Source organism: Zeus faber, assembly GCF_960531495.2.
Source record: "Zeus faber genome assembly, chromosome: 2".
In the NCBI taxonomy this organism is placed as follows: Eukaryota; Metazoa; Chordata; class Actinopteri; order Zeiformes; family Zeidae; genus Zeus; species Zeus faber.
The window spans coordinates 16,967,722-16,988,356 of NC_137189.1; the positions used below are offsets into that span (position 1 = coordinate 16,967,722).

At 42.8% G+C, this 20,635-nt stretch overlaps 1 protein-coding gene across 2 annotated transcripts in view; it reads left to right on the top strand.

The window, feature by feature from the left end:
- The window catches only part of otofa (otoferlin a), a gene marked incomplete at both ends in the record, with an annotated part of 92,837 nt that overhangs the window by 14,723 nt on the left and 57,479 nt on the right, over window positions 1-20,635 (top strand). For both annotated transcript variants that reach the window (XM_079996979.1, XM_079996978.1), the window contains one exon: window positions 14,242-14,330. In XM_079996979.1, coding sequence (XP_079853105.1) covers window positions 14,242-14,330 — 89 coding nt within the window. The remainder of the gene's footprint in view (window positions 1-14,241; window positions 14,331-20,635) is intronic.

The following is a 20,635-nucleotide window of genomic DNA, read 5'->3' on the forward strand; positions in this document are numbered from 1 at the left end:
AGCCTAGCCTTTGCCTAATTCCTAATTTTTGTACTTTTGTTCCTACTGTTTTTTCTACAAATTCCTTGCCATTGTCCGAACTTATTATTGATGGGATACCGAATCTTGCTATAACTTCTCTGCACAGGAATTTAGCCACTGTATCTGCATTTTTATGTTTGGCTGGTACTGCCTCTGCCCATCTGCTAAATCTGTCCACTACTACCAACATGTATCTTTTTCCTTGTATGGGTTTAATCATATCTACAAAATCCATTGTTATATGTTTAAACAGACTTTCAGGGACTGGGATATGTCCTATTAGAGTAGTTACTCCTTTCCTGATACTACCTTTTAGGCATGTTTCACACCTGGTTATTAGTGCATCTACTTGTTATAATTTTGGAGCTCAAAAATTCCATTCCGTTATTTTTCTTAATACCTCCCCCCTTGCACAATGGGCTAGCCCATGTACATCATGTATTAAAAAATGAAGGAAACCGTCTGTGGCCACAACAAAACCACCATGCGCATATGCCCTTGTAATCCTGTGTTGCTCGTTTTTGTTCCCAAAGGTGTTTTTCGGCTATTGACGCTTCTTTTTGTAGGAGGATCAAGTCTTTTTCCATGACCAGATCCTCCAGCTCTGCCAAGTGTTGTCTTTGGATTGCTTGTGGCCACAGCTTTAGCTGCTAAATATTCTGGATTGTTGCCTGTAGTTATAAAGGATTTATCTGACTTTTGAGCTGCACACTTTATTAAGGCTTTGCAGGTTTCATCATTGCTTGTAACAGTTTATATGTTTATGGTGTTGTATAGGTAAACCATCAGGCCTCTTGAACCCTGGAGCTTTCCATGTGGCTTTCCAAATAGTGGCAGACACCACACCTCTGACAATTCGCACACTGTGGTCAGAGCAATTAGTTCTGCTAGTTGCGCTGAGCAGGGCTGTGGGCATTGTCCTGATTGGAGGACTGTTGTAGTGTCATTTCTACTTCCTGCTGACAGATGGTCTCCTTCTCTATAGCAGGCGCCGTCTACAAATACTGTATTGCTGTGCAGTTCATCCTTGTGTATGTATAGGACTCGTTCCTATATATATATATATATATGCAAATGCAATATCTACTTGAAGGGCTAAGGGGCATGCTAAAGAACGCTGAACAAAGATCAATAACTGTAAACCATTTTGCATCTGGGGGAACATTTAAGAGCAGTGTGTGTGGGTTTGGAACTTCCGATTGATAATCTTCTACTACTTTATCTAATGCTTCGGTCACGCACTAATCGGAATGCAAACTTGAAAAGCTAAGGGGCACACTAAATCTTCTGTGGTGGAAAAAATGACCCTGGATAAAAATTTGAATTCTTTTTATTTGCAAATTAAATTAAATTCTCAAAATGTTGCCTCTAATGCTTTCATTTGAGATTTACAAACATTGAATGAAATCAACTGGATTTTAAATGACGTCATTTAAATTTCAGATGCTAAACACAGAATTGGTGACCTGTTTCAATATGGATGTGTTTCTAATTGTTTTTTAATGTTTTGGGTTTGTGGTGGAAACAATCAACCTGGAGAAGAGGTCCTTTAATTTAAAAAAATCTGAGTTTGTCTCTTCAGAGGACAAGACTGTCTAAATACACAGATACATACCCTTTTATAATATCTAGCCGTGGAGTGTGTTCTTGGCTGAATATTCCAACAATTCATCTGATAAAATAGTACTGTCTCCCAGACTGACTTATCTGTTGGGAGTGGCATTGAGCGAGAACACTACGCTCAGTCCACTATCAATAGCCAAAACAATGTGTTGCTCTAAGTTCTGTGACCTTTCCACAACATGTTTTTTCAAAAGGAGATTCAATCTCAATGTGGCTACCTTGGTAAAATAAAGATTGAATAAAATATAAGACACATTAGGGACAGAGACAGAGAAGACATTATGTGAATGCAGAGAGTATAGTAATATATTTATATTTATACATAATTAGTCATGTCTGGATCCTGCTCCTTCAGACAGCAAACACCAGCAGTGAAAATTCAACTCTGGATTACTATGGGAAACCCAGATTGTGGGCTCCACAAGTATATGACTGATCCTGACAGACATCAAGTTTTGAGACTATGTCAAGGTTGTTCAAGGTGTTTTCTCACATAAGCTACACTGCAACAAACTGGAGATGGGTTTTTCCTTTCGCTGCAGAACAGAAACACAGGGGTGATGGTGGTGATGGAGGCTGGAGGAGGGGGGTGGTGTTGGGGAGGGTGGGTGGAGGGGGTCTAAAGCAATTTAAGAATGCAGCGGAAGTGACACAGGAGAAATAGAGCATGGATAGAAAAGAAAGGAGGGACGGACAGCCCTAATGAAAGAGAAAAATACATTGAAGGAGAGATAGAGAGAGAGAGCGAAGGAAGACGGAAGAGGAGGGAAAGAAAGTAAGACAAGATCGAGTTTCTCAGCAGAGCTGCGGTGACTTATCAGAGATGCTGTTTCATCAAAATCGCCAGACAATCACACACACACACACACACACACACACACACACACACACACACACACACACACAAACACACACACACTATCAAAAGATGGGCAGTGCCTGGTGCAGAGGGGCAAATGCCTTTTGAGGAACTCATTCACTCTCTTTCTCCGTCTGTACATTTCTTCCCTCTCTCACACTTGTTGATAAGGAGAATCCGTTTATCGACCAGTACATAAGATGACAGTGGTTCCGATTTGCTGACGCTGCAGAGTTCTGAGCACCCTGCGATGTAGCGTGATGAACCTACAGGAGCTGAGCTGATGTGTTGTGTGAACGCATTATGGTGAAGGAGTGAGAAAGACAAAAAACTGACATACAGTACATCCTAAAAAGACAAGCTGATTTCTCCCAATCAATCAATCATTTAATAAATATAACATAAATTATATATACGTACATATAACACGTGTTCTGCCCGTCAGGCATGATAACATGAGGATGCAAGGTGCGAGGTGCGAGGGCGTCACATAGTACTGTAACAGTGTTACAGCACTTTGAGAGTGAGAAGTAAAAGAAACACAAAGACAAGCACACACACACACACACACACACACACACACACACACACACACACACACACCGACAGACACATTAACACACACACACACACACACACACACACACACACACACACACACACACACATATACACATACATTATTCAGACAAAAAAGCTCCAGATGATGGATGTGTAGGTCGTTAACCATTAAATAATTCACTATTGCAGAGGTGGACTTTGCCTTATATACTGAAGGTATAATGGAGTAACACACACACAAATACACACATGCATGCACGCACGCACACACACTCGCACACACGCACGCACGCACACACACACACACACACACACACACACACACACACACTCACACACACACACACCGACAGACACACACACACATACACACACACACACACACACACACACACACTCACACACACACACACACACCGACAGACACATACACACATACACACACACACACACACACACACACACACACACACACACACACTCACACACACACACACACACACACACACACACACACACACACACACACACAATGGCAAAAAGTGATGGCTTTTACCAGTAAGAGAATCCCTCACATCACACATGTATCTGGTCTTGACTTTGCTGCCGCTGAGATGAGCTGTAATGAGATGCAGCTTACTGGGTTGTTACCCAGAATCCCCACAGTCACAGTCACAGTCGTCTATCTCAGCATCTTCTTTATTCATCTCATCTCTTTTATCCTTCGTGTGTTCTGTACAACTGAGCCGCAGGACACTTGATATAATCGACGGATCGTGAGTCACGGTGCGGTTGTAAACTTCCGATGACAGAACTTGCATGTACTGTATATATTCGTGGTTGTTAAATGCACAGTAGATGCAACATGATTCCCCCTGGCAGGTCAGTGTGTCAGAGAGACTGTGCAGGTTCTTCATAATTCATCACACAGATGTTTTATTTTTTTCTTATCCAATGGCAACAGTCAACTGTGCATGACCTCCCCGTTCCATACGACCTGCATCCTCCCTTGCCGGATAGCCCCTCTGATAGGCCGGTGTGCCCTTAAGGACTTCCTCTTATTCTTTCCTTCGTTTAGGCTGACATGTTCTGTTTCTGTGACAACGGGGAGGTCAAGTGGGGAATGGTAGCCAGATCAGCAGAAAGACTAAGGCAAGGCAAGGCAAGTTTATTTGTACAGCGAATTTCATACTCAAGGATGATTCAAAGTGCTTCACATGAGGCATGAAAGATATAACAAAGAGCAAAGAAATAAAAGCATTGAAATAAAAAGCAAAAAAGAGATCAAAAGACATAATGAATATAATAGCCCTTGAACACCTTCAATGTCACTGCAGTTGACTTATTCAAGATTCAAGATTCAAGATTCAAGAGGTTTATTCGTCACATACATATACAGTGGGGCAAAAAAGACTTTAGTCAGCCACCAATTGTGCAAGTTCTCCCACTTAAAAAGATGAGAGAGGCCTGTTATTTTCATCAGAGGTATACCTCAACTATGAGAGACAAAATGAGAAAAAAAAATCCAGAAAATCACATTGTCTGATTTTTAAAGAATTTATTTGCAAATTATGGTGGAAAATAAGTATTTGGTCAATAACAAAAGTTCATCTCAATACTTTGTTATATACCGTTTGTTTGCAATGACAGAGGTCAAATGTTTTCTGTAAGTCTTCACAAGGTTTTCACACACTGTTGCTGGTATTTTGGCCCATTCCTCCATGCAGATCTCCTCTAGAGCAGGGATGTTTTGGGGCTGTCGCTGGGCAACACGGACTTTCAACTCCCTCCAAAGATTTTCTATGGGGTTGAGAACTGGAGACTGGCTAGGCCACTCCAGGACCTTGAAATGCTTCTTACGAAGCCACTCCTTCGTTGCCCGGGTGGTGTGTTTGGGATCATTGTCATGCTGAAAGACCCAGCCACGTTTCATCTTCAATGCCCTTGCTGATGGAAGGAGGTTTTCACTCAAAATCTCACGATACATGGCCCATTCATTCTATCCTTTACACAGATCAGTCGTCCTGGTCCCTTTGCAGAAAAACAGCCCCAAAGCATGATGTTTCCACACCCATGCTTCACAGTAGGTATGGTGTTCTTTGGATGCAACTCAGCTTTCTTTCTCCTCCAAACACGACAAGTTGAGTTTTTACCAAAAAGTTCTATTCTGGTTTCATCTGACCATATGACATTCTCCCAATCCTCTTCTGGATCATCCAAATGCTCTCTAGCAAACTTCAGACGGGCCTTGACATGTACTGGCTTAAGCAGGGGGACACGTCTGGCACTGCAGGATTTGAGTCCCTGGCGGCGTAGTGTGTTACTGATGGTAGCCTTTGTTACTTTGGTCCCAGCTCTCTGCAGGTCATTCACTAGGTCCCCCCGTGTGCTTCTGGGATGTTTGCTCACCGTTCTTGTGATCATTTTGACCCCAGGGGGTGAGATCTTGTGTGGAGCCCCAGATCGAGGGAGATTATCAGTGGTCTTGTATGTCTTCCATTTTCTAATAATTGCTCCCACAGTTGATTTCTTCACAACAAGCTGCTTACCTATTGCAGATTCAGTCTTCCCAGCCTGGTGCAGGTCTACAATTTTGTTTCTGGTGTCCTTTGACAGCTCTTTGGTCTTGGTCATAGTGGAGTTTGGAGTGTGACTGTTTGAGGTTGTGAACAGGTGTCTTTTATACTGATAACGAGTTCAAACAGGTGCCATTAATACAGGTAACGAGTGGAGGACAGAGGAGCCTCTTAAAGAAAAAGTTACAGGTCTGTGAAAGCCAGAAATCTTGCTTGTTTGTAGGTGACCGAATACTTATTTTACAGATGAATTTACCAATTAATTCATTAAAAATCCTACAATGTGATTTCCTGGATTCTTTCCCCCCATTCTGTCTGTCATAGTCGAAGTGTACCTATGATGAAAATTACAGGCCTCTCTCTTCTTTTTTAAGTGGGAGAACTTGCACAATTGGTGGCTGACTAAATACTTTTTTGCCCCACTGTACATACTTTGATACATATATGCAGTGAAATGTAATATATGATTACACACATACTGTATGTCCTAGACTGAACACACAACAAATTTCTTTCTACTAGACCAACTAACTGATTCCTCAAATGTAATACAGTAGGTCGAATAGTTATAGAATAAAATAAAAATATATAGAATAAAATAAAATAAAATAAAATAAAATGGAAGAGATAAAGGGAATAGGCTTATGTATATGGGATAGACTTATGTATATGGGATAGGCTATTATGTAAATACAGATACGCATGTGCATTAGAGTGGCATGTGAATAAAGTGAGGTAGTGTTTGTGGGATAATACAGTACAGTATACAACAGTACGGCGCAGCAATACGGTAACACTGAACAACCCAGCACAGTGACACAGTATGCGATACAGTACAGAAGGTAGTGGAGCCTATGTGTGTGGCTCGGTGAGGACCCCTGGGGAGGTCAGCATTGACAGTTCTTATGGCTTGCGGGAAAAAACTCTGTCTCAGTGTCTCTGTTCTCGCTGTGTGACTGCAAAGGCGCTTGCCCGACCGCAGCAGCTGGAACAGTTCGTTGTTGGGGTGGTGAGGATCCTTCATGATCCTGTGGGTCATGAGTCCTGCAGGGAGGGGAGAGTAGTTCCAGTGGTACGTTCAGCTGAACGCACCACCCTCGGCAGGGCCCGCCTGTCCTGAGCAGTACAGTTCCCAAACCAGGCAGTGATGTTGCCTGTCAGGATGCTCTCCACCGCTCCACAGTAGAAGGACTTGAGGATCCTCACCGAGACTTGGAATTTCCTCAGCTGCCTGAAGTGGTAAAGACGCTGCCTCGCCTTTCTCCCCAGAGTGTCTGTTTGTAAAGTCCATGTTAAATCCTCGGTGAAGTGGACTCCCAGGTACTTGAAGCTGCTCACCCTGTCAACAGAAGTTAATCATTAATCAACCATTAATCACCAAGGACGTATGCATCCTCGGTTGTAATCCTCACCTAAAGTCCACAATCAGCTCCTTAGTTTTGCTGACGTTCAGGTGGAGGCTGTTGTCCGGGGACCAGAGTGACAGGTCAGCCATCTCCTCGCAGTAGGCCTTCTCATCGCAGTCGGTGATCAGGCCCACCACGACGGTGTCGTCAGCAAACTTGATGATGGTGTTGGAGCTGGACCTGGCCACACAGTCATGTGTTTCCAGGGAGTACAGTAGGGGACTGAGGACGCAGCCCTGGGGGGATCCTGTATTCAGGGTGAGGGAGCTGGACATTTGCTTCCCCACCCTAACCACCTGGGGCCGGGCTGTGAGGAAGTCCAGGATCCAGGCACACAGCGGAGTATTCAGTCCAAGCTTCTTCAGCTTGACAGCCAGTCTGGTGGGGACTATGGTATTGAAAGCTGAACTGTAATCGATGAACAGCATTCTCACGTAGGCCCCCTTCTGGCCATCCAGGTGCATGAGCGTGGTGTGCAGTACCTGGGAGACCGCGGCATCCGTGGATCTGTTCTGCCGGTACGCAAACTGCAACGGGTCCAAGGTGCAGGGGAGGGAGACGCAGATATAATCCTTAATCAGCCTCTCGAAACACTTCATGACCACCGAGGTGAGGGCCACCGGATGGTAGTCATTCAGGCAGGCAGGAGAGGTGATCTTCGGGACAGGAACGACGGTGGACCTCTTGAAGCAGGACGGGACCACTGATTCAGCCAGGGAGATGTTGAATATTGTAGCGAACACCGGAGCAAGCTCTTTAGCACAGGTCTTCAGTACTCGCCCAGATATGCCATCTGGGCCCACAGCTTTCCTGGTGTTCACCTGCATCAGAGCCTTCCTGACGTCATGCATGGACACGAGAGTGCGCGCTCATCCCCAGTGGTGTCACTCCAATTAGCCGGCGAGCTAGCGGTGCAGTTGCCAGACTCAAACCGCGCATAAAAGGAGTTCAGTTCGATAGCTAGGGAGGCGTCCACACTTGTGGCTGGAGAAGAGCTGCTCTTGTAGTTTTTTATCATCCGCAGCCCCTGCCACAAGCTTATTGTGTCCCCCTGCTCCATCTGTACCTCCACATTCTCTTTATGTCAGAATAAAAAAAAAAAAAACTGCGGCACATGAGCCAAAAAGGGGTAACTAAAATACTTGCTGGCAAACTAGGGAAAAGTCCACAGCTTCAGTCACACGGGCCCGGCCGCCACGCATCTCGGCCACGCAGGCACTATCCCCTACAGCAGTTATATTACTTCGGTCTGAGATCGGACGCATCAGGGGAGCTCCTCCCTTGATTGGCCTGATCCCCAGCAGCTGAGTGGCTCCGGGATGACTTCTTGCACCGCCTGTCTGTAGCAGCGGCTTGACCACAGCCCCTTGGTCCGCCACACACCTCCACCATTGTGCTTAGGCTGGGGTGCTGTCCGGCCGATAGCTGACGCCCCCCACCCTGGAGAGGGAAAGGAAATCAGCCACAGCTATATGGGTGCCTGGCCTGTGGACCACCCAGAAGTTGAAGGTTTGGAGGGCCAGGTAAAACTGGGTGATCCGTGCATTGGTGTCCTTCATACGGTGGAGCCATTTTAGTGGGGTGTGGTCCAAACAGAGGCTGAAGGCCCGACCCAGGAGGTAAAAGCGCAAGGTGGTGATGGCCCACTTTATTGCCAAACACTCCTTCTCTATGGTGTTGTACCTTGTCACCCGCTCTGCAAGCTTGCTGCTGAGGTACAGTGCCGGATGGTCCACACCCTCCACCTCCTGAGACAGGATGGCTCCAAGCCCTCTGTCCATCTTGACCACCCTTTCGAGTTAGGTCAGTCAGTGGGCTGGTCAGTGCCGAAAAATCCGGCACAAACCTCCCATAGTAACCGGCCAGCCCCAAAAACTGCTTTACCTCCTTCTTAGTCTTGGGTATTAGTGTGCTTGCAACTGCAGCTGTGTTATCCACCTGGGGTCGGAGCAGACCACCACCCAAGCGGTACCCCAGATACAGTACCTCCGTCGCCCAACTGCACACTTCTTTGGGTTGGTGGTGAGCGCCACACGCCCGCTCCCACACAGCAACAAATGGACGCAGGACATGGTCCATGAGATGTTGGAAGGTTGCGTGGGCACCAAACAACCCGAATGGAAGCACGCAAAACTGGTAATGCCCTTGTGGAGTGGAGAAAAGCTGATTTTTCCTTGGACTGCTGGGACAAGGGAATCTGCCAGTAGCCCTTGGTTAAATCCAGCTTGGTAAAAAAACTAGCTGTACCTTACCGGTCCAGAAGCTTGTAGACGCGGGGGCACCGGGTAGGCATCCAATTTTGACACTGCGTTCACCTTCCGGTAATCTACGCAGAGCCTCACAGACTCGTTGGGCTTACCCATCAGCACAATGGGACTGGACCATTTGCTCGTAGATTCCACTATTACCCCCATATCCAGCATTGCCTCTAATTCCGCCTGCACTATTTTACATTTGGATTTGGGCGGGCTATACGGCCGGGAGAGAGATGGTCACATAAAAGGGCCACGGTGCGATCATCTGGCTTTGAACCTCCGGCCCCAACTCATCCCTCTCAATTACTGCTGTGGCTAATGCTACGGGCTGAACTACGAACTACGACCTTCCGGTTTTCAACGTTTTGTTAAAGCGCTTGACCAGCCCGTCAGTCTGCGGGTGGTAAACTCTAGTAAGAATTGAACTGACGCCCAGTAACTGAATTGCCTGACTAGGTAAACACAGCAACCGTGCTGTAAAAGGGGTTGTGGGGAAAAGTAATACTGAATTATACAACAAGCTAGTGGCCATTCCTTTCTATCTGAGCCCATTATTTATTCTGATAAAAATGAAAATGGCTTCCTTGGCAACTGGGTCACTCATTCACTCCTAAACAGTGAATGTAAGTTCAAAGCCTACTTGTTGGAGGCAGAATTAAAGTCTTAAAATTCTCTGCAACGAAGAGATTAACAGAGCTGAAGATGAGTTTAAAAGGTAGTACTGGGTTTTTGAGAACACAGCTGCTTGTTTAGACTTGTGGAATTATAATGAACAGATGGGTGGGGAGGAGAGTGGGTGGGGAGGAGAGCGGGCGGGGGGTTGCGGATTTTTTTCTGAAACTTTTGTAACCTCATGTAAAAAAAACTCATCTGCATCCTCTGACTTTTAATTTCCAGAAGTAAATTACACTGTAGCTTTCCTTTTGTTTTGGGGGGGGATTTTGCGCAGTGGTGTAGCCTAATCCCAGGCCTGTGTTTGCTTGAAACCCTGTACCTTGCTGTGCTCCTTCACAGATACAGTACATTCTTGCCAGAGAACCAGGACTGGTGCTGCGAGATAACAAATACACACACACACACATCCCACGCAAATTTATAGGGCCCTTTATGGATGTGGAATGGTTCATTACAATGAGCCAAGGACATAAGCTTCATCTGTATATGCATGTGTCTAAATACTTGATAAATCGTTACAAACAAAGTACCTCAATAAACTGGTGAGCGGTTCTCCTAATAAGACTGAGAAGCTAATGTAGCGCCCCACTGTTCTTAAATTGCCAAACAAATTAAACATCATCAGAAGGGCGTGTGTGTGCGTGTATGTTGAGCTCCGGCGTGATAAAGATGAAGTTATGGTCATCTACCGTTGCTGTTGCTTTCCGAGACTCAGCAGCAACAGGTTATCTGTGTGTGAGCTCAGCAGTGGAACGTTATCGACGACGATGGCTTCTGTCTTTCTCGGGCCATCCGAGGAGATTGAAACTGAATTGGTTTTGGGAAGAAAAAACGTAATACTGAGTGGCTCTATAACAGGCATGGGCAAACTACAGCACCCGGCCCAGGTCCGGCCCACGAAACAATTTAAGAGTGGAGTGCCAGGTATACAGTAGATGGCTCTGCTAAGCCTGAGAGAGTGTCTGAGAAATTCATCCGTTACAGAAGTGCAGGATCTATTATTTGCAAGTAAAGAGTTTCTACACAAAAAATATCCAGTTTTTACCAAATTAAGTCCCATAGCAACAGAATGCAACGTGGAGACCTGTGTGACAGGGCTTTTTTTGTTCTGTTCAATTAGGAAACGGAGGAAAATAAATACATCTTAAATAAAAACACACTGTTTTTATTAGTTTTATTTGGAGACACAGGAACAGGGATGAGCAGTGGACCGGAGATCGTTCCCTCTGCATGACGCAATCCACTGTCCTCATGCAAGGCGGAGCTGGACAGTCCCTGAGTTGTGTTAAAACGTTTTGTTTGATACAAGTAAGAAACTAACGAAACTGAATACATCTATAATAAAAACACAGGAAAAACACCACAGGAAAATACTCTGAGTTATTGTTTACGTTTTTCAATTCTATATAAGTAAGAAAATAAGGAAACTAAATAAATCGAAATCCTTCTCTCAATCACTGTTCAGCCTGAACCCTGCGCTGCATCTCCACATGCCGTTCAGAGCTTTAACTAATTATTATATTATTTTATTAGATTGATATTACTATATCAGAATTTGATTAGATTAGATTAGATTCAACTTTATTGTCATTGCACAGAGTAGAAGTACTGAGACAATGAAATGCAGTTCAGTATCTAACCAGAGTGCAAAAAGCAATCAAGTGCAAAGTGATGAATAGAATAAGTACATACTGTAGATAACAGCGAGGTTATACAAATTATTGCAGTATAGTAAAGAACAGTTTAAACAGTAGGAACAATATCAACAGGAGGAACAGTATGAACAGTTTTAATAGTATAAACAGTATGAACAGTGGATATGAATATGCCAGGTATATATAGTATATACAGAATGAACATGTACAGTAGGTGCAGTAGGAAAAAAATTATAGTGCAGATAAGTACAAGTGTAATGTTGTGGCTATAAGATAATGATGGGTATAATGATGCTAGAACAGGTACAGGTAATTAGTTGGTGAGATAAGTATAAGGCAGTTGGTGAGGTAAGTGTAAGTGTAGTACAGAAGTATGCAGTATCAGTGAGTAGGAGCGAGCAGCCAGTGAGGCAGACAGTCATTAAATAATGTATAGAGACATTGGAAGAAGGTGTGTGTGTGTGTGTGTGTGTGTGTGTGTGTGTGTGTGAGGGGGGGGGGGGGCTGCTGAGAGGCAGACACTCCATGCTGGTACCAGTACGCATTACAGCGTGTCTTAAGCTGTTTCCAGTGGTGATTGCTGCGTCAAAACATTAGAAAATATAATGTATCTACGTTGCTCCATCTCTATTGTCAGAGACAAGTTTGAAACATCCACTCTGCCTAAGTTCTACGCCTCTTTGAGCTAGGCCAAGACAATTGGCCTTAAGTAGGTTGGTCCTGTTGGGATCCACCTACATCTGCACACAAACCTCTCAGCCATGAACATCAACAAGTCAAACACAGATCCAGGCTAAATGATTAACATTTGCCATACCAAGGATTTCTACTTCAAAAATAATACCAGACCTGAACAAGCTGACAAAGCAGGGAGAACAGCTGTTGCCATTGCACAGAACTGTTCCCATCGATATGCATCATACATTTGTGATGAGTTCTGAATATGACATTGCAATAACTAAATGCAATGATAAGAAAAGGAATATGAAAAGAAAAAGAGAATGTGTTTTGAAGCAAAATGTTCTTCAATTGAGACTTGACTGTGGAGCGAAAAAAAAAAATGAAATGACAACTATATGCACTAATAACAAAAGGAAGTTCACCTACCTGAATAAAAAATATGGAAATGACATGTTGATAAAACAAATCAGCTACTTATGCACTACTGCTAAAACAGATCTCTGAGAAAATGAATCAAAATTATAAGGAATATTCATTTTGCAGTTGAGGTAAGAAATAGATATAGAATAGAATAGAATATAGTTTTAATCTTGCACACACACCGCACACATGCGCTTGGCGGTCCCCTTGAGGGTGGTGGAATACGGCGGTATGAATTACAGTAGCAGGTGGGAAACCCTGGGTCTCCGTAATAGGACCGGCCTGATGGATCGCCTGTCTCACCGCAACAGGCCCGTTGCGCCATCCTGAATCAGAGCGCAGCGGCAGCGGAGGTTAAATGAGCTTTGAATTACCCCGGCCCCTCCCCCACCCAACCGTTCCATCTTTATGGATTTTTTTTCCCTGGCCGTTGTTGAGTTTTTTTTGGGGGGGCGGGGGGTTTAAGAGAGGATTTATACGATGGGAAGTTACAAACATATAGATTTAAAACTGCAGTTGCTTTGTGCCTTGGCCAATTAATTTATTGAGGCTATGTTTAGGCTACAGGCGACAAAATTCATATGTACTTCATATGTATTCATATGTACAGCACTCCTAAGTCATTGAAGTAGTATAGTATATCCAGGGCTGCTTACATGTAAAGGGCTGCATCTTTCTTCTTTGAAGTTCAAATTATTATTATTTTTTTCCTTTGCCTGTACACTTGCATTACCTCAAATATCCACTGGACTGATTTGAGTTTTTTCATCATAGAAACTCAATTTCAACTAGCCAAAATAAGAAAAAGAGTCATATTTTCTACAATTATACCTGTTCGAGTCCCATACTGACTGCCTTTCCAAGCCGACACTTGCCCAAATAAATGTATATACAAGTGATTCATATCTTATCACTTATAATAATAAGATAATAATAATAATTATAAGTGTGGCATCATAACAAAGTGAACCCCGATTGGCTGACAACAGAGGAGGATACTTTGAAATAAAAATGGAATATGACTTGAACAAAACAAAAATTGGAGAGGGTCCATTTCAAAGAGCTCAGTTTCATGCTGTGATGTCCATACCGTTCCTACTGATCCTGTCACTCAAAAGCCAAGATGAATGTGAGGTGTAGTGATGCATCTAAACAGATGGAAAACTGCTCACAGATCAACTACGTTGCATCACACCACTAGTAGAGAACACCAATGAAAATGCTTGTAGGCAATGAAGCATTTTTTTTTCCTGTCAAAGCCAAATAAGAAGTCACCTGTGAAACTAAATTGCTCTCAATATACTGAAACAATTAAAGTGCTACAGTATTCAATGTCAGAAAGGAGAACCTTCCATGGCAGGCCATTTTATATGCATTAAAATCCATACAATTCTGTTAATGGGCCCCCGGGGGGTTCACTTTTCTTCCACCTGTAGCATAATGGAAAGTTTAACAGTGTGCAGACCGTATGAGTCTGTATTCCAAGGTCTTTATTTACGTCCCTCTCAGATGTTCCGGTGGCCGATCGCCAGCAAGCTGGACGGCAACGAGACGCTGGAGATCCAAGTGTACAACTACAGCAAAGTCTTCAGCAACAGGTGAGCTGAGATGATGACATGGCATGTTTTGAGAACCAATTCGTATCGAGCTTCACATTATACTTTCCAAACTGACGTATGGTTTGTGTCATCTAACTAAAGGCATTTTCGTGTGAAAGCCCTCGGCCCTAGAGAGCTCTTCTCTAAATTGACACAATTTAATCTGCAATTTGCACGGCCAAATCACAGGGCAAGCTATGAATTACTTTTTTTTATTAGGTATTAGACCCCCCGATAATAAACACATCTGTAATGTTCTAGTCCCCAAGCCATTAGACAATGAACAACTCAGTGGGAGTGGGACTATCAGTCACATGGGTCACCTTTGTCTCTGTTTGTGTGTCGGTGTGTGTATATGTCTGTGTATAATAGATTAGAATTGCTTGATAAGATTTCTGTGGGCAAAAAAGATTAATTTCAAAATCAAACAGGCTGAATTGTCCTAATGCCTTGTTTGCATGCCACTTGCTTTGTCCCTGACACATCTGTCCCAACGGGCCAAAGCAGACTTAACAGCAGGGAGGCTGCTGGCTTGTTTCCAGGCGCCGACTCAAGGGTGTATATTCATGGAGAAAACTGTTGTAGTTACTAGAGGCTGCCTGGTGTTATTACGGCCACAGAATTGATGGCGCCCATAATCATTACTGAAGGGTTCTTGAGCAGTTTTCTATCAACCACTCGACATACTGTATATTCATGGGAACGCATTTGCGAGGTTCTCTTGGCAGATCTCGAAGGACATCAATATTATTTGTACAAACTATTCCCATTTTCTCCCTCTTGTCTGCATTACTCTTGATTATTTTCAAATTCTATCTCAGTTTGTGAGCACTGGATTATGTTTGAAAGCAGCTGCTTCCGGGAGCGTGACTGTGATCAAGGGTTATTTAAGTAAACCTGAACCGACTGACTCGACTCTCGTCCCCAGCCCTGGAACAATGCGTCTGAATAATTTTGTGAGTCAGGAAAGCATGTCTGCCTGGTTTATGCGTAATAAATCTGTCAGACTGTTGGGAGCCAGCTGTGCTTATTGACTGGCTGCTTTGTCCATGTTACGGACACGTACACTACCCACGCAGTCATCAACGTCACAACCAATGCTCTGTATGTGAGAGAGTGTGAGTATATTAGGAACAGTATATTACTGTTTGCATATTAAAGCAATTAATTGCATTGTAAAGTGAGTGGATTTAAACAATATTGTGACCAACCGGCCTGCACATTACCCTACTTATTACACAGCTACTTATTAAATAAAAAAATACATAAAATACAACAAATACTGATTTGAAATGATCAGCTAGTCTTCCTAGTTTAAGGCTTCCGCTAAGAAAAAGACTTTCTAACACTCCAAAAATACTTTGCACTCCATATAACCTATTCACTGTCAGTGGGACATTGGACACATAGGTGCTGATCCCATGGGTTCTTCCATGCCCTAGCAACCACGAGAAGGTCGAGCACTCACGGAGAAGGTCAAGCACCCACAGGAAGAATGCAGAGGGAGAGGGAGACAGGGGTGAAAATTGCAAACTCATGCAATGCACATGAAGGCAGTTCTCATTCTCTAATGGATTTGATCAATGTTTTCATCGGTTATGGCCAAGATGTGGGATAATATTAAATGAGAAAAGTGGATCCACAAACTTTCCAGAAGAGAAAAAATTTGAACAAAATACAGAATATATTATATTCCATTATAATTTGAATTACCACCTGGTGCCTGAATTTTTGTTTTCCTCTACATAAATAAAGACCTTCCACCATAAATTGATGCAGAAAAGGCACAAATTGGTGCAGAAAAATTCATCAGAATTCAGGAAATTAAGTGTTTCCTGGGGGAGGACTCCCAGACCCCCTGCTTAATGTGTCCCACCCAATGTTCAAACTAAGCTTATGCCACAGCATGATTGAGTAAAGCAAGGTGGAAAAGAGGCCACAAAGACCGCCCTTGGTCCACGTTTTATAATTTATGGTCCTACATAGATCAATTTCATTTTCTGTGCTGTACTTGCCAGGTGGGTGAAGTTTACCTCATTGCAGAACAATACAGTACAATGAATTTCAAATGGGTTGGAACTATCTGGGGGGAATACTTAAGTATTCAGTATTAAAAAATATTAGTAAACAATACATCTTGACTGGCCTTATGTTACATTGACCTGATGTGTTGAAATCTAACATTAAACAGTACAACAAACACACTGAATTATATGCAAGTTATATTTGACCCAGATCCTGTCTATTCAAATATCAACCTTTTAATTAATGGTGTTCACGGTGTTAATGGTGTTCAACATATAAAACAAACTTTTTTGTATCACTCTTTTGTCATTGATCAATGTCACAGAAATCCGGGAAAGCAGCTGTTAAGTTTGCCGCCTCTAAGCAATTAAAAAACTGTATTTACAGTTCTGTATCATCATAGTCAAAAGCAGAGTGTGAATTATACAACGGCTGTGGAGTAAAGCATCTTACTGGCCCTGGTTTTCCACTAACTTGTTCATAACCAGCGATGCAGCACCAGTTATTCATGCATCTACACAAAAACACCCCTACCTGACTGGAGACGGTAAATAATTCAAGGTGTATAGTAATCGTAACGTGTTGTTCTCACACCTGCTGCTTATGTCCACACGCCGTACCATTACCAGTGTAAGCGATAGCCTCTTCCATCGCTGTGGGGCTGACTGACACCCGTACATGCAGGGGCCAGTGTGTCACACCCTGCTGGGATCAGAAGTGCGATGAGCGGAGTCACATTACTCATAACACAAGGCCAGGGTGGTGACGGTGCACAGCCATTGAACTGACAGACGTTGTTCGGCGGTCTTCTTTTTTCCGCCTTTGACTCAGAGCCGAGGGTCATTTGCAGTAACTGGCAATGAAAAAGATCTTTAATAGCAGTGGCGTTTGCATACATTTTTGTGTTTATTGCATGGAAGTGCGAAATGCAAAATCAAAGGCTAATTTCGTTTTAGCACAATGATGCAGTTTTAGAACTGTTGTTTCAGGATCATTTGTAAACCTCAGAGTTGATGACAAGAACTTGTTTGTACCTTAAATGCATTCAATATTTTCTTCAAGCTACGGGCTTAAGTTGATATCCTTGCGAAGAATGGATTTCAATGTTTTTTTTAGGAAGTCAGTAAGAGATCATGTGCAGACAGCCCTTGATTATGACCCCCAAACGCTTCTAGTATCAATGTGAAGGGGATTATTTTGCAATAATGACCGGCTGGCTGCACATTATCCCACTTATTACATACCTAATTACTAAATAAAATAAAACATTGAGATGAAATACCGATTTTAAATTAATTAAACGTGTATGCCTGGTTTTATAAATTGTATGAAAAGTTGTACAGCATGCATAGTGTTATAACTAGTATGCCTAGCGCAGTGGCTCCTCGCTGACTGCAACGAAACTGCTCAGAAAAATAGCCCACAACAACGTAGCAAATTATTCTCCCTTAAAAAATGATTATAATAGCCTAACCTATTTAGTGTTTATAATGTGAATTTGTTCATATGCACATTAGCCTCTTCATTCTTCTTGTTAGCGTTAGCATGTAGGCAGTGTGAAATGAGGGATGGGAATCCAGGCGGAGGAGTTGTTGCCCGTCACAATGGTCATTAAAAACAGACAGCGGCCATTATTCAGGATTAACTGACCATTGATTGCTGCTATTGAACAATCAGAATGGAGTACTCCAGATAGCTTTGTAATAATATCATTATAATTCTCATCAACATGCTCCAGGAAGGCAACTCGACGTGTTTAACGTAGGGCTGTCAAAATCAACGCGCTAATAGCGAGTAAACGCAGATTTGTTTCAACACCACTGCTAGCATTAACGTTAAATTGGATGGCGATTCTAGGATTTTATTTGAGGCGGGGTCCTTGGCACAAAATCCTCGCTGTCTGATCTGTTTGTGGGTGGCACGAAATATTACTGATGATTGGTTATATTGTTTAGTTTGCAAGCTGCATCGACACAGACATGTCTTACTGACATATCCATGACAAGACAACGTACTTTCTCTGTCTTTCTCTCTCTCACACACACACACACACACACACACACACACACACACACACACACGCACACACACACACACACACACACACGCACACATGCACTCACACACCCACACACACACACATGCACACACGCACGCACACACAGACCCCTGGCCATTTCACACCGGAGGCTTGTCGGCGCGGCCTCTGCAGAGAATACTAAAAATTAGCATAAAGCAAGCATAGCATTTGTCCCCTCCTATGTTGATAAGAGCAATAAACACTTCAAAATGATCCCTTTAAAGTACATACTGAACAGATAAAAAATATATTTACGATTAATCACGATTAACTATGGACAATCATGCAATTAATCGCAAATATTTGATCGATTGAGAGTCGTAGTTTGAAGCCAAAATTCCAAAGGCAATTTGTTTCAGCTTGTTTTGTTCATTACAAACATATAAATTTTATGACCCACATCTGTTGTTTCACAGTTGATTTGTGGCGTTTTAACAGCTGGTGAAGAGGGCGGTGCGATGATGAAATGTTCCACCGCATTCACTCCAGATGTAATCGCCAATCACTTGTACTGTTAATGGTTGAAAATAAGTAATTTGTGATCCCGGACATCAGTGGTGGCCTCCTCCCCAAAATGCTAATTAAACCCCAATCTGTGAAATAACCCTGAATACAAAATGATTCTATGTCTATGTAATCCTGGTTTTCTCCAATTTTTTTTAGGCGTTGCACACAAGTCACAAAATTCTTAGATTTTCTGTACCTGCCTTTTTTAGTCCCTATCGGTGCTTCCCTTCAGTACCATCTGTCATTGTGTTTCTTTTTCTTTATTTATGCTCCCCTGTGCCCTCACAAAAGAGATAAGATGGTGTATAATTCATGTAGGCACTCAAATGAAGCGCCGGTCCCCGCCGCCCCCCGCCGCCCCCGCCACATGTACTCTGTCGCTTTCTCTTAATGCCGTGCTCCATTTCTCTTGGTCACTCTTTGTCTTTTATTTGTTCACTTCACTTACATCTGTGGTGCGTTTTTGTTTCATCTCCTGTGTTTCTTATCTAACGTGTGTCTGAAACTTGCTTGGTGTATTGCCGCTACGCAAATCTTTTCCCGCTGTCTCAAAATTTGGTTCACTCGTTTCCCTCTGGAGAAATTCCTGCCCTTTTTTGTTGGGATATTTTCTTGTCTCGCACTCTTTATGTGGTAGCATTTGGAATGAACGTCACAGTCTTCAGGGTTACAGTGTGTCTTGTGTGTTTGTGTGTGTGTGTGTGTGTGTGTGTGTGTGTGTGTGCTTGCATGCGTGTGATCATAAATGATTAAATCAACCAAACACATTATTCCACTCACCCGTTGTTTTTAATAATTCAAGGAAGTCTCTTCAATAATTTGCTTATGAGAGTTATTTTGAGTTAAATTTAGAAATAATTATACCAAGGGAATGGAAACAGAGTTGATGCAAAATACATTTTCCACCACCGCGCCATCCAGTGGCTGGAAGAAACACTGGCAGTGACGCCACATATAGCCAAGTCTGTTGAGACAGCATGATCTTTACTGTTTTAAATTTTCAAGTTTGTACCACTTTGCATCTACAAAATGATCTGAACCAGTGGTTCACGACCCAAAACTGGGACACGGGTGCATTTTCAGTTGTCCGCTATGTCTTTGACTTTGTTAAAGCAAAGCAATGGCAAATTCATTGATTTACCTCTTAATATCCTGATATCATCATGAAAGCCTTTTGCATTGTATTGTATAATAGGTCTCTATTGTTTAAATGGCTTTAATTTGAGTTCTTTTTTTTTTACATTTTTTCAGACCTGATTGCACTTTATCTGCTTTTGTGTTTTCAACATTGCACAAAAGCATTGAGGATATCTGCACAACTCATGAAGTGAAATAAATAACAATTTTTCAATTAATAAGGACAAATGTTGATCCTAAGCTTAGAACCACTGTCCTTAACCGCAGTTAATAAAGCAGTGACTGTTTGTGGTACAAATGGAATAAAGCTGTGCGCAAGTCATGGTAAAAAAAATACTTTGACATGTTCTGGCGTTATTGCTGTATTCTTCCCTTTCTCTCACATCCTGCGAATAGGCCTTTTATGTTTGAATGCTTTGTGTTTTGTTTGTGTGTAAGGTTACACAACTCCATCAAGGCAATAAAACCCAACTCATAAACTTGCTTGATGTTAAAATTAACATTTTGTACTCTTCTCCAACCGAATTATCTCCGGCTTTAATGCATTTGAGACCAG